The sequence below is a fragment of the Agelaius tricolor genome, unplaced genomic scaffold (assembly GCF_023055355.1).
Source record: "Agelaius tricolor isolate 1412-34295 unplaced genomic scaffold, bAgeTri1.0.p SCAF_1, whole genome shotgun sequence".
Taxonomy (NCBI): Eukaryota; Metazoa; Chordata; class Aves; order Passeriformes; family Icteridae; genus Agelaius; species Agelaius tricolor.
In genome coordinates, this window is record NW_027269261.1 from 5686665 (window position 1) to 5700863 (window position 14199).

The 14199-nt window shown below is 44.6% G+C and overlaps 1 protein-coding gene across 5 annotated transcripts in view; it reads right to left on the minus strand.

Moving 5' to 3' along the window:
• The window catches only part of ACSS1 (acyl-CoA synthetase short chain family member 1), a 40722-nt gene that overhangs the window by 11826 nt on the left and 14697 nt on the right, over positions 1–14199 (minus strand). For all 5 annotated transcript variants that reach the window (XR_011677206.1, XR_011677219.1, XR_011677275.1 and 2 more), the window contains exons 5-12: positions 12697–12849; positions 10863–11010; positions 10439–10576; positions 9761–9853; positions 5280–5392; positions 4790–4916; positions 1993–2120; positions 165–228 (exon numbers count right to left, since the gene is read on the minus strand). Coding sequence is in view for 1 of the 5 variants with exons in the window: in XM_071418474.1 (XP_071274575.1) it covers positions 165–228; positions 1993–2120; positions 4790–4916; positions 5280–5392; positions 9761–9853; positions 10439–10576; positions 10863–11010; positions 12697–12849 (964 nt within the window). In the remaining 4 variants the exon portion in view is untranslated. The remainder of the gene's footprint in view (positions 1–164; positions 229–1992; positions 2121–4789; positions 4917–5279; positions 5393–9760; positions 9854–10438; positions 10577–10862; positions 11011–12696; positions 12850–14199) is intronic.

Below are 14199 nucleotides of genomic sequence, written 5' to 3' on the forward strand. Positions count from 1 at the left end.
GAACATGTAGCTATTTTCCTGGCTGTCTTTGTCTCTTGGGGCAGCAGTGCCAGTCAGCCTAAGGATAACTGCCCTCCCATTCCCTCAGCAACTCCTAACATGCAGGGTTAGAATTTAAGGGAAGTGTATGCAGATGTCATGACAGGACACTACTTTTCACATACCTTCTCCTTTGATCTTATGTGGGTACCCAACCACAGCTGTCTCAGGGACCTCAGGGTGATCAGCCTTCACAAAAAGTCAAGCACAAATACACAAATCAGAACTGCTGAAAGCCCTGCAGGAAAGTTGGATGCCAATGTCCTGCTGCAGGGTCAGCTGGTGGCCATGGCCACAGCCACATCTCAGGGAGTAACTCTGTACTGGCCCTGCTTTTATAAACAAAAAAATAACTACCCACTGCTAAGCTCACTGCACACCAAGCTGAATTTGCAACAGCTGGAAACCCTCTTTCTCCTTCTTTGTGCATGACTGTGGTCCCAGATGGCAACTGGCCACTGGCAAACCACAAGCAAAACCAGTCTTGCAGTTCTCAGTGCTACAGAGAGCTGTGGCCAGCAGAGGTAAAAAGTGAAGCTGCCAACATCCCAGCCCACACTGGACTTGTGTTTATAAGTGCCCAAAGCACACCAGAAAGTGGAAAGAATCAGATTTCTTCATTCCCTAACCCAAAATGCATTTTTGTTACTATGCTACACATCAGTGATTATTTCTGTTGTACTGCAGAGTTTAATTTAACATTCTTCTGCAGTAAGAAGTGCACAGACCAGAAGAAACCATGTATCTGCATCCCACACCCAAGAATGGATTATGTTATCTTAAATTAGATTAAAATATGAAAGTAAACATCAGAGAGCAATCTACACACAAATATATTTTCTTTTACAGATGCATACACATACATAGATTGTGAGAGGAACTGGATCCTATAGCTATGGTCAGAAACTTGCACAGACAAAAGAATTACTCACAGGGGATAAAGTAGGATCCTGTGTTGCATGTGAAAACAGCTCAGTTCATCAGATGTTACATTTAAGTGTCATTTACAAGCAAGGCACATAATATAGAAATAAATATACAGGTCAAGCTTTAAATAGAAACCCTCTGAGGACTTTTTGTTTTCAATTCCCAGAGATAATATTATTTTCTCTCAAAATGGCAGGCTAGTTTTGCAGCTGACATAAATCAATGTTGCTTTGTGTTTAACATTGCCTAATTCTCAGGCATACTCAGCCAGTTCAGATAAGCAGGAACCACAGGTTTAGGGAGGAGAGGTCAGGTATTGTCACAGATATCTTTTATGAAAAATCCTTTCATTGGGATCTTTTCTCCTGAGGAGCTGAGAGGCCTCAGAAACGAAATGTAAACAATGATTATCTTCTGCTGTGGAATGCAACAGGTGCATCTCAGATTGGTCTCATGTGGTTGTTTTTAATGAATGGCCAACCACAGTCCAGCTGTCTCAGACTCTCTGGTCAGTCACAAGATTTTATTATCATTCCTTCCTTTCCTTTGCTAGCCTTCTGATGAAATCTTTTCTTCTATTCTTTTAGTATAGTTTAATATATCATTTTCTTTTAATATAATATATATCATAAAATAATAAATCAGCCTTCTGAAACATGGAGTCAAGATTCTCATCTCTTCCCTCATCCTGGGACCCCTGTGAACACCACCACAAGGTATTAGCAGAGGGGAAGGAAGAGATAGGAGAGATATTTATGAAGTATCCACCAGCATCCAAAATCTAACTGCATCACTGAGAGGAAACACAGCTCTGACAGCTCAGTTGCAGGCACTGCCCACAGTGTGGCTCCCCTCACTTGCTCATTTGCTGTCTCCTCAATAAGGGAGCTGTTTCCACTTGCTGTTTCATTGTGCATCAAGCTGTGCCTACGCAGGGGCAGGGGTTTGAAAGCTGCTTTGAAAGGGTCACCCTACCCCACAGAATATGCCCTGCCAAGGGACCCCCACCTGCTTGGAACTTCTTACCATTGCATCTTCAATTTCTGCCGTCCCCAGCCTGTGTCCACTGATGTTAATGACATCATCCATGCGCCCTGTGATCTGGTAATAGCCCTCGTGGCTCCTGTAAGCACCATCCCCTGTGAAGTAGTAACCTGCAGAAAGACACAGGGCAGGTCAGCAGCAGCAAGTGTGCCAGTGTGCTGGAATCCAGGACATCCCTCTGGCTGCCCTGGAGGGCTCGAGCCCCTGCCCAGGGGGCTCAGAGACCTTGGCACAGAGCCCCAGACCCTTGTGCCTTTGATTTTGACCCATGGAAAAAATGACCAACCTTGTATGAGGAATTACAAGCCACGAAAGTTTAAGTAGAATGATAGTTAGTTGGTCACAGGGTGAAAAGTAGAATTTTGGGGTTTTTAGAATGGGGGCTTGGGGTCCCAAGATGGAGGAATTTGGGTGTGCCTTGTCCTTTTTTCTCCTTCTTCCTAGCCTCCATCTTCTGGGTGATGTTGGCACTTTTGGATTGGTTTAGAGTAGGAACTCACTGTCTAACATAGGTGATAGGTATTGGGAAATTATTGTAAATAATGTACACATAGTTTGTAGTATGAAAGATAACACCACCTCTGAGGTGGTCAGTGTGCCTCAACCCAACCTGCCAGACACCTTGGTGAGTCAGAGAAAGAATATTATAGATAACAGCAAATAAACACCCTTGAGAACCAGAACAGAAGAATCCTGACTCCTCCTTTGGCTGCTGGGCTGGGAAAAGAGACTCTGACACATCTTGGGGCCAGCCAGGAGCACAGAGACCCCCGAGACCAGTGCTGGGCTCTGGTGCAGGACAGACCACACTGTAGGATGGCCATAGGGCAGCTCACAGACCTTCCCAAGCTCACAGCTGTGGGACCTGCCCCCCACCATTTCCCACTCCCCTCTGCCATCCCTGCCCTCCTCTGCTCCACCTGGGCTGTGCTGGCTCCTAAGAAGCACCTGAATAGCACCAAGATGGTGAAGCTCAGGTGTGGTGGTGTTTGCAGGGGTCCCAGGATGAGGGAAGAGATGAGAATCTTGACTCCATGTTTCAGAAGGCTGATTTATTATTTTATGATATATATTATATTAAAAGAAAATGACATATTAAAACTATACTAAAAGAATAGAAGCAAAGATTTCATCAGAAGGCTGGCAAGGAAAGAAGTGGAATGATAACAAAAGCTCGTGACTCTCAGAGAGTCTGAGACAGCTGGACTGTGATTGGCCATTAATTAGAAACAACCAAATGGACTAATCAAAGATGCACCTGTTGCATTCCACAGCAGCAGATAATTATTGTTTACATTTCGTTTCTGAGGCTTCTCAGCTTCTCAAGAGAAAAAATCCTAGCAAAAAGATTTTTCAGAAACATGTATGTGACACTCAGGTCTCTGCCAAGATGGACAAATCACTGCAGGCAATCAGCAGCAACCAGTGGCTGAGGTTCCTGTAATAAAACCAAGCCCAGCCACACAACCCAGCCACGCTCAGCTGGATTTACAGAACCAAGAGGGGCTCTCTGATCTCTCTAGGCTTTGCCTGCCTACATCTGCACAGCAGCTGTGTGCTCACACCTCTTGGTGCACACAGTACTAAGGCAAAACCACTTCAAATGACATTTGCCATCATGCCACAGGCTACTGGTCAAGCTCAGAACTGCTGCTGGCAGCACACAGTGGAAAACTCCAGCTGTTCAGCTGAAAGGGAGCAGCTCTATTACATTTTGTACGTGGGAACACTGCCAGTTTTTTTTAATCACTTACACTAGGGTGGATGAAAAGCCATTTTCCCTCCCAGCTAACAAAGATCCAGGTCCCAGATAACAGTCACTCTCTAGCATGTGAATGTGGGAGAAACACTGCTAATCAGATCAGCTAAAAACTCCAAACCAGCCCATGATAAGCATGGAGGGTCTAAACCATTTGATGGAAACTGGAAAAGGCCCAAGGTTTCCTGGAAACTGTAATGTCACTGAGGAACATCCTGTAACACAGATTGTGTTGGCTCTTCACCAAGCCCATGTTTAGATCTGAATTGTTCCAGTGGCACATCTGAGAAGCAGCAGGCAGCTACTGCTGTGAAATCTGAAGGTGGTTCTTGCCAGGACCCATTACTGCCCTATTCATGGACTTTCAGTCATGTTTTCTGCCCTTCCAGATCAATTAAACAACTATCAACTAAATAACAACAAGACATAAATGCAAATGTAGAGAGTAATAAGAGACTATGGGGTCACTCAATTTCTTGTAGCAGTTTCCCATTCTTATTATCCAGCCCATTTTGTATTTCGTGCAATTTTCAGGATTGCCTGCCTAATTCTTGCCACCCTGTAGCTTTCAAATCCCTTTCAGTTTCTTCTCCTGAGTGAAGACAGTTGTCTTGTCCAATGTCCTATCAAAAACGTTTCTCTGCCACTTCTAGTTACTTACCAGAAAACTTGACCAGATTTTAAAAAGGAAGGTTAAGATTCAGTGATGCATGAGGTATTTCCCATCCAATATGCCTTTTTCCCAAGTGAGATACAAAGCTCCAGAGAAAAGGTACTTGGACTTTACAGCTTGGGCATTAAAGTTTTCTAGAAAATACATCCATTTTGACAGCTAGAATGGTCAACACTACCTAAAACCATCAGGGCCTGCTTGCAACCTGTGACACACACCCCAAGCCACCATGGTACAGAAATATTCAGTATTCATGCTGAATATTCAATATTCAATAATTTCATGCTGAAAATATTCAGTGTGCTTCTTAGTGCAGTGAAACTGCCTTCCCTTGGCACTTTCCTTACCTGGGTAGGCTTTGAAATAGGCATCAATGAAGCGCTGGTGATCTCCATGGATTGTTCTGGCCATGCCAGGCCATGGCTGGGCAATGCAGAGTGCACCAGACACATCATTGCCCTCTATAACCTCTCCCTGCAGGTTCAAGCACAGCAAGGATGAACAGGTGAACAAAAGAGGAATAATAAACAGCTTCTGTGTCATGGATCCAGCAAGAGTCACCCTGTTGCTCACTGCAGACTGCCAGGGGAGGGTCACAAGTGGAGAAAATAAATGCAAACAACTCTTGTAGACCCTTGCAATGCCCTGTTGAGAAATGTGTATGGACAACTGAGATATGCTCTCTCTATGTATAAATATAAATTGATCATCTATTCCACCACTTTTAAGGAGAAACAATCATGCTTCTGGATGCTGTTCCTTTGCCACCCAAAAGGTGATTAAAGCAGAAAAACACACCAGCTTCTCATTTGGGCACCCAGCACAGCTCCAACTCACATTCTCATCCATGAGCACAGGCACAATCCCAAAGAAAGGTCTCATAGCCATAGCTGGAATGATCTCAGCTTCCTCCTCCGAGGGCCGTGGGGCAATGCAGATGCCACCAGTTTCTGGAAGAGAAATGAAAAACAAAATATATGTAGTCCATCCACGGCTGGGTGAAAGCAAATTCCAGCTCTTCTTAGGTCAAGAAGAAAAACAGTGAAGCCACCTTGCAAGAAAGCCACTGGGAATGATTTCTGCAGGACCAAGCAGCACAGACATCTGAAAGCAGCACAGCCTGGCATGGGCAGCACTCAGCAGCCCCACTTCCTACCCAGAAGTGATTTTACAGGGAAAGCATCAGCATGTCAGGGGATTTATCTCCTTCTAGTGTTTCCACAGCTGTCTAAGGTTAGCAGGAAAAACACTTCAGGAGTCTGAATTACTGTTATTACAGAGCATGAGATTAACCCACCCCTTACAGGCAGGTTGAGCTTATTTTCTAGTCAAAATTGAACCTTTTAATCATCCTTTTCCATTCCTGCTGGGATGAACATTAAATCAGACTCCAGCCTTAATGAGGTCTTTTCTATTCTAAATCTAATTCAGAAACACAAGAGAGAAACAAAAACAAAGGAGAGTAAGGCTTTTAAAAATACAGCTCTATAAATAAAGGTAAGTTCTGCCACATGGAGAGTGCATTCCTCTACCAGCTTTGCTGAGCTTGTGAAAATTGAAACCAGGGGTTGGAATGGCTGATTTTGACCCTGAATTTGCATCCAGCTCTGAAGAAGGGTCTCTGATGTCCTTAAGCTTTAGATCTCTAGAAAATGTTTTCACATGTAGCTCACACATAGAAGTATTTCCCATTTTATCGACGGGCATGCATTCACTTCATGTTTCTGTAACTTTTGAAAAGAGGAGCTTGAATTGTTCCAGGAAGAAGCTGGAACCCCAGACACCTGCTGACCTCTGTTTGCACAGACAAAACCTGCATCAGAACAGGGACCCTGACTGAGCTGAAGGCTGCTCTTGCTAAGCCACTCCTGATCCTCCAGGCAGCACTGAGAGCTGTGCTTCAGCATGGTGTTTGCCACATCCCCAGCCACACACCAGGCAGCAAAGCCTCACTCCTGAAGGAGCTGTATGGTAGCAAGGGTGCCTTAAAAATCATTTGCACGGTGAAGACCTCTTATAAATTGGTTTAGAAGTACCAGTTTTAACCCCTGACAGATGACATCAAGCAAAACTCCTAGGCTCTACCCTGCCCTTATGAAGCCTTTCTATTCAGAGGCAGAGCTGGCAGGGAAAAGCTGTGTTTCCACATTGCCCACGCTGTCAGCAGGGTACAAACCCACCCAGACTTTGGGCAAGGACAGCAGGGTCTGAGCAGGGGATGGGTGCTTTGAACAGGGCTCCCCTCTCACATGGAGAGATCCTGGCTGGCAGCAGAGTGGGGCTCTCTGCCACTACACACAGATTGGAGTGACTGCTCTGGGGAAATCTGTTCCAGAAGCACCAACCCAGCCTAAACCAATGTGAGACAATGCCAACAACAAAAGCTTCCATGGGGTATCCAGAGATGTCTTTCAAAACCAGCTTCTCTTCTGTCGGGACCCAGGACATTGCTCTGGCTGCCCTGGGTGATTTGAGACCCTGCCAGGGGGCTCAGAGACCTTGGCACAGAGTCAAAGATACCTGTGCCTTTGATTTTAGCCCATGGAAACAATGACCAACTTTGTGTGAAGATTTACAAGCCACAAGAGTTTGAGTAGAATGATAGTTAATTTGTCACAGGGTGAAAAAGTAGAATTTTGGGGTTTTTAGAAAGGGGGTTCAAGAGGCAAGATGGAGGAATCTGGGTGTGTCCTGTCCTTCTTCTTCTTGCCCTCCATCTTCTGCTGGGATGGTGGCACTTCTGGATTGGTTTAGAGTAGAGACAGAGTGCCTAAAATAGGTGATAGGTATTGAAAAATTATTGTAAATAAAGTGCACTTAGTTCTTAGTATAAAAACCTGACACGACCCCAAGGGCGGTCAGTGTGCCACAACCTGACCTGCCAGACAGACCTCAGTGGTTCAGAGAAAGAATGTATTAGGTAAGAAAAAATAAACAACCTTGAAAAGCAAAACCAATGAATTTTGACTTTTTCTTCAGTCACAGGGCTGGGAAAGAAAAGACCTTCTAAAACCTCGGGGGTCATCTCAACCACAGAAACCTGAGACTCTTCATGGCTGCTTTTTTTTGGTGAAATCAGTGACAAAAGTGAAAATACCTAGTGATTCTTCTGCATCATGAAGAACTACACCTAAAACTCAAACACAGCTTTACTGTCAATCACAACCAGGTATCTTAACAGCAAGATCCATAGGAATTTTTCATCTGCACTCACCACACTATTAAAATTGCTTCTCATGATTGCTCTCTCACTCATTTGCCTCATCCAAAGACTTTAAAGTGGATCCTTAAATCACCATTTGCTGATGCCTGCCAGGCTTTATTAGCTGGCAACAGGTTGCTGCTTTGGAGAGCAGTGTCCCGTGGAGGACACTGCACACAGCAGCACAATTAACCAGCTATTCTGAAACTGTATAGGAAAGGTGACACTGCAGGACCACAGCCAGCATCCATCACATTGCTCCTGTGATCTCTTCCCACGCTCCTTTTATGTTTAAATGGCATATATAATCTTTCCAGGATTAAACTGGCTTCCTCTTTATTAAAGCATCAACTGTAGAAAAAGATTGATTCCACTTTCTAATAAAATCAATGTCATGAATATTTATCATTAATTATGCTTCCAGGAGCTGGTAACTGTTTACCTACAAAACTGTGCCTGGTTCAAGGCAAGACCAAGTACTGTGCACTAACAGACTGTTAACAGGGGTTAAAAAACTAGCAGTGTTTTTTAACCCCTCACCTGACAAAATCCCAGAAGAGATACAGTTTAATGCAAGATAGAACACTGTACTTTGGAGGAAATAGATAACACAGCATGAACACTGCATGCACCTGTTAAACAAACCAAAAAGTGTTAGGGCAAAACTGAATTCTTCTCAATTACATCAGTGTGCAGTAACCAACTGCTTCTCCATGGTGTTTTCTTTCAGAGCAGTGAGGAAGAAAGCATATGATGAGGAAAGACCTAGCCAGTCATCTTTCCTTCTGCTCAGCATGTAGGAACTCAAAAGATTTAAGAAATCAGTAGGTGAAGTAGATAGCAGTTAACTTTGCTGCTCTGAATTCTGAGGTGGTTTTATTTCAATTCTGAAAATTAAAAAAAAAAAAAAGAGCCTGCAAGTCTGGTCTGGATTAAATGGAACTTGGTTGTGTGCCAGAAGAAAATTTATCACACTGAGATAGAGAGCCTGCTAGCAGGAATAAGGACAAAATCAGGAGCAGCTTGACTGGAAAGGGAATGAATATGCTGCTCAATGGTAGTTTAAGACTATTTTTCAGCAGAGGCAGAATGCCAGCAGCTGTGCTCCTGTCTCCATGGCAAACTGGATCTCATGACTTGAGAAGGACATATTGCAAGACACCTCTAGCAACTCCTGAGTGCTGGTGCCCAGAAGAGAGAGGACTGGGTGCTGAGGAAGGAGCCAGGAAGGAGCTGCAGGGCTCCTTCAAGCAGAGGACCCCACCAGGCAGTACAACCCCACTCTGGGTACAGCACGTGGCCAGGGGGGCCAGGAGGAAGAGGCCAGCTCTGCTCCAGCTGGCCTGGAGACAGCACTCACTGTGTCCAGCAGCTTGTACACAGCAAAAAAACCTCAACTGCTGCCCACAGCTGGGCCAAGCATGTTGCCAATACACAAGTGCATCCTTTCTGAGGCATCAGAGCTCCAGGGCCGATGCAGCTACAGAACATCAATTCAATCATGGGAGAAGGTGCTCTTCAGCAGCCCTGCTGGGTGATGGCCACTGTCCTCCAGCCACCTTGCTGGTGGGCAGCCAGCAAGTCTCCACTCACTCCTTTCCAATCTGCACCAGGTCCCTTTGACTACACAGCTGAGTTTCCCATCCTGCCCTGATTATTCCCAGAAAGGAGAACAAAGCACACCTAAGTATAGATTGTGGCCATGCGGTGCTTTCAGTGCTTTTGCATGAAAACACCATAACAAGGTTAGGACAGTTAATCAACTGAATATGAATTTTGCAATTCAAGCTGACTATTGCCAGCTTTGCCCAGAAATTCAATCTCTGCCTCGTTTTTCTAGCAGCAATTGGCATTTTCCAGCACTCAGAATATCAAAGAACATTTAGAGGAAAACAAAAAAACCAACATTGCTATTGCTTTTACATGTTGTAAAACACATTCTGCACATAACATTGCTGTTACGTGCAGAAACTCCCCAGTGACTCTCAAAAGCTTATCCAAATGCCAGGAGGGGTTTTTTTGACAGACTTGTTGGACCAAATTGATATGTGTTAATCCCTCTCTCCCCACCAGCAGCCTGTCTGGGTTCCCTGTGCCCCCCAAAGTTGCCTCTTACCTGTCTGCCACCACGTGTCCACGAGGGTACAGCGCCCTTCTCCCACCACCTGGTAGAACCACTGCCAAGCTTCCTTGTTGATGGGCTCTCCCACTAGAGCAAAACAAGAAAGAAAACAACCTGAGACCCAGGAGACTGCAGGCAGTTCATTCTCCCTCTTGGTGCACCACAAGCTGAACACAAGATCTCCAAGCAGAACGCTCACCACACTTTTCCTGGGATGCACAAAGGACTGCGATGCACTCATGTAACTGAGGACTGACTTTTTCCAGAAGGACCAAAAGGCAAGAAATTAATATCACTGAAAGTAACTAATCAATGCAGGTCATGTAATAAGAACCTCCAGAATAGAAAATAATGCAGAAAAATGCTGCTTGGGTCACCTATGCCAGTAAAATTCAAAGTGATGCCCTTTAACATTAGATAAATCTTTTTAGCCAAGAATGTGACCCTGCAGAATAATCTAGGAAACAGGCAATCATCCAAAAGTTCAATGGACCCAAAATGTGATTTTGTTGCTTCTTCTGCTGAGAAAATATTTGAAAAGCCAGACACAGAGCCTGCTTCATCATCTTTTTTCTAACCACATTCCATGTGATCAGCTGAGCTCCTCTGGCATCTTCATTTCACCAGCTAGAACCCTTTGTCTTTTTCAGATGAAGATTTCATGTCCCTTACCTGAACCCAAAACCCTCAAGGAAGATCTGTCATATTTCTTCACCCACTCTTCTCCATAATTCAGCAGCAGGCGTATCGCCGTAGGTGCACCGTAGAACTGATTAATCTTCAACCTTTGCACCACTTCCCAGTAACGACCTGGAAATCACAAAGTGGCTTTTTCCCTTTCCAGCACTGATATACTGCTGCAAACGCTCAGCTGAAAGGTTAACAGCCAAAGCTTGGAGCTGTTACTACTGTGAGTACACAGCAAAAGCAATGACAGCTTCTTTTCCCTACCCTGGATTCACAGATGTTCCTGAGTGTTGTATACACAGGATCCAAAGCAATGGAGCTTACCTCTCCTCAGCAGGCAGGTCACCCTGGACAGGTCTCTAAACCTGTTTACTGTATCTAGCCAAACCTTTTCCCACCACTTCCTCACCTGGGTCAGGGTACACTGGAGTGCTTTCAAACAGGACAGAGGTGGCTCCATTGCAGAGTGGTCCGTACACAACATAGCTGTGTCCTGTGATCCAGCCAATGTCGGCCACACAGCCAAAAACATCGCCTTGCTGGTAGTCAAACACATACTGCAAAGATAAATGTAAGGCCAGCTGATTTCCTGTTGGAGGTGCTCAAAGGAGAGGTGCTGGACTGGGCATCCAGCTGGGAGCAGGAGAGTGCACGGGGCAAGCGGAGCCTGGCGTGTGGGCCATGGCCAAACAAAGACCAGCCTGAGGTGAGGAAGTGAATCAGAGGGACCAGCACCAGGGCTCCCAGGCTCCTGGCACGTTTGCAAACACACAGGAAGCACAGCTGTACCAGCAGCTGCTCAGCTGGAGCAACAAAGCTCCAACCAAAGCTCAGAGCCTTGGATACCTAAGGATGCCTGCTCCAGGTGGTCCACACAGTAGAGCTGATTCTGAGTTGCAGGGAAGCTACAGACCACAAAGTCTCAGATCTTTCAGTAATATCAACAGATTTCCATGAGAGATCTGGAGAGATCTGGATCACCTGCCTGGAGATAGGTGCCCATAAGACATTTACTGAGAAATATTCTTAGCCACTCAGCTTCTCTATATGAGAGCGTCACTTTCCAGATGCTACCCTCTCCTTACTCATCAAATTCAAGATAAAGATCTTGGAGAACTCATTATCTTCTCTTGGATATGGCAAATGCTTCCCACTGTAAATCTAACTCCTCTACCATATGGTAAAGAGGTCCTGACTCATAAGGAGTCAGGTTTATGGATCAGAACTAAAAAAAAAACCAAAAACAAAAAACAAACCCATGAGTGTGTGACAAGAGTGTCACATGTGAGTGCAAAGACCACAGAGATCACACAGGTCAGCTGATCTCTCTATCTAGAAAAGACAATTCTCACCTTACTTTTCCACGTGCCTTTCCCTCTCTTGCACTCTGCAGGTGGAGAAAATGCACCAAGGTGCAGATCTACCTTCTGGACTAAGAAAGAGATGCTTTGGTGTTTATGCTGTCACTTAGAAAAGCTGATGTAAAAATGCCCTTCATGCAGAGAAGTCTGACACTTGAACATTCAGATCTTCTAAAAATTCAACCATGTCAGCCTAAAGAAAGAAAACCTTCACATGAATTGTGTGTGATTACAAACAGGGTGATACCACTAAAACCAGATGGGGATCTGTCACCACAGTCCTCTCCTCATTTCACTGTTACCTTTTAATATGCAGACCTCAGACCAGAAGCTTCAAGAAGCAGTGCCTTGACTCTTTCCATTTTCATGAGAAAGGAGGTTAAAACATTTTCCCCAGATCACCCAGAAACACCCAGAAAAGCAGAAGTGCAAACACAAGAGGAGAAATACAATTTGTGTTCTTCAGAGAACAAGTACTATGTGAAGAGGCTGGTTTAAGTGTCCAGATCCTCTCTGAAATAAAAAAGTGCAGCACCCCAATGCAAAATACTACAATAATATCCACATTACCACTGCCAGTAAGATTCTTTCCAGAATCTCCTCAGCTGCAAATTTTGGGCAGCCAACATTGGCACGTTTTAAATGCAAGAGCAGCGCTGCTATTTCCTTGCTTTCATAATTCTGTGTTCGGGTTTGCATAGTATCATATTCCTCAGAACATATCCTGAAGATTAATTACACAGCTCAGATGTTTTCCAGCTTGTTTACAACCAATAAGCCAACAGGGCAGCAAGCAGAGAATGCAGCACCCCTCCCTGATCCAGGTCTCCCTTGTCAGCACTGAAAAAAGTGAACCTTTCTCAGAGGAGGCAGCTGAGTTACCTTGTGTGTGAGAGCAGAATACAGCAGGTATCCAGCCTGGGTGTGAACAATTCCTTTGGGTTTCCCAGTGCTGCCTGAGGTGTACAGCATGAAGAGCACATCTTCACTGTCCATGCTCTCTGGAGGGCAGGTGGAATCTGCCTTGGTCATCTCCTGAGAAAGAAAATGTGATAATAATGGAAAGACTGGTTATATGGAGCCAAGCATCACTCCCTCTGTAAGCAAGGCCACAGCATCCAGAGACAAGAGCCACCACTGCTGTTGCCCCTCACAAATGTCCATGGATATATCATAGCTTAAATGGGCTCACCTGGTGGAAAGGTTCCTACCACAGCATCTAACATTTCCACCAGTACCTCTGCTGGGCAGAGAAGTCAAGGAGAACTGGCCAGATAAAATAACATTTCTGGGGAATAAATGGTAAGTCATAGCTGCTTAGATTTCAAGCTTTTGCAAGCTGCTGGTAGAAATCCAAAATGTGACTGCAAACACTTGACAGCAGCAGCAAGGCTGGCTGGATATTGTTAGTACATTCCTTTTCCTGTAAAATCTGCAGTGCTACAGTTAAACTGTGTGTTCACCTCCCTTCCCTGGCCCCAGCAGTGGATGACTGCCCTGTCCATCCTCAAATTCTAATTTTTCTACCCAGAAGAAGAGTGCTTTACTCTCCTGCCTCTGTCTTTACTCTCTTCATACTCCCCTCTTTGCCTAGCTGGGTGAGATCCTCTCCTCACCCCCACAGTCAGAACCACAGGAGGGAAGGATGCAATGCCCTGCTGGGTCAGAGCCTCTCTCGAGCTCTGTACTGTCCTAATGAATAATTCCTGCAAGAATTATTAGGTGGCCCCTTGGAGGAATTTCTTGGTACTGCCTTTTTATGAGAATACACTATAAACACACTGTAGTTACAAGTGAACATTACCATCAGTAGGTAATGTTTAAAATCCAGCTGTTTAAAATCATCTGACAAACAAAGCTTAATAAAATAGGAAGAGTTCACAAAATGTAATTCTTAGCCTCTGAGTTAGAGCACTGTTGCTCATCTCAGGTATTTCTCATGACATTTCAGCACTGCCAATTCAGGTTGACTTGTCAGTTTTTGAAACAAAGATGGAATCCTCATATGCTCCATTACAACATGAGCTTATATTTTGCAGTAAGCCATTGCACAAGAGCTGGAAAGTACAGCTGCTGTAAAGATCAGCAAGGACAGTTATAACACCAATAACTGTTTAATACTTGCTTTGTTTCAGATCCCAAAACTGACAATGGCATGAGCTCAGCTCTTGGATCATTAAAGTACCTCAGGCTGTTTGCAGACCAAGGAAAATAATCAGTGTCCTTTGTGGAGTAAGGAGTAAGACAATTTCTGAGTAAAGCTTGTCTTCTCTGTTTAACTTACACTTTTACTTCTTCCTATCTCATGTGACCAGCACAGAGACTCTTGAGCAATTATCTTGCCAGCAGATTAGCTTTTTCCAGGCATTATTAGCATGAGTAGTT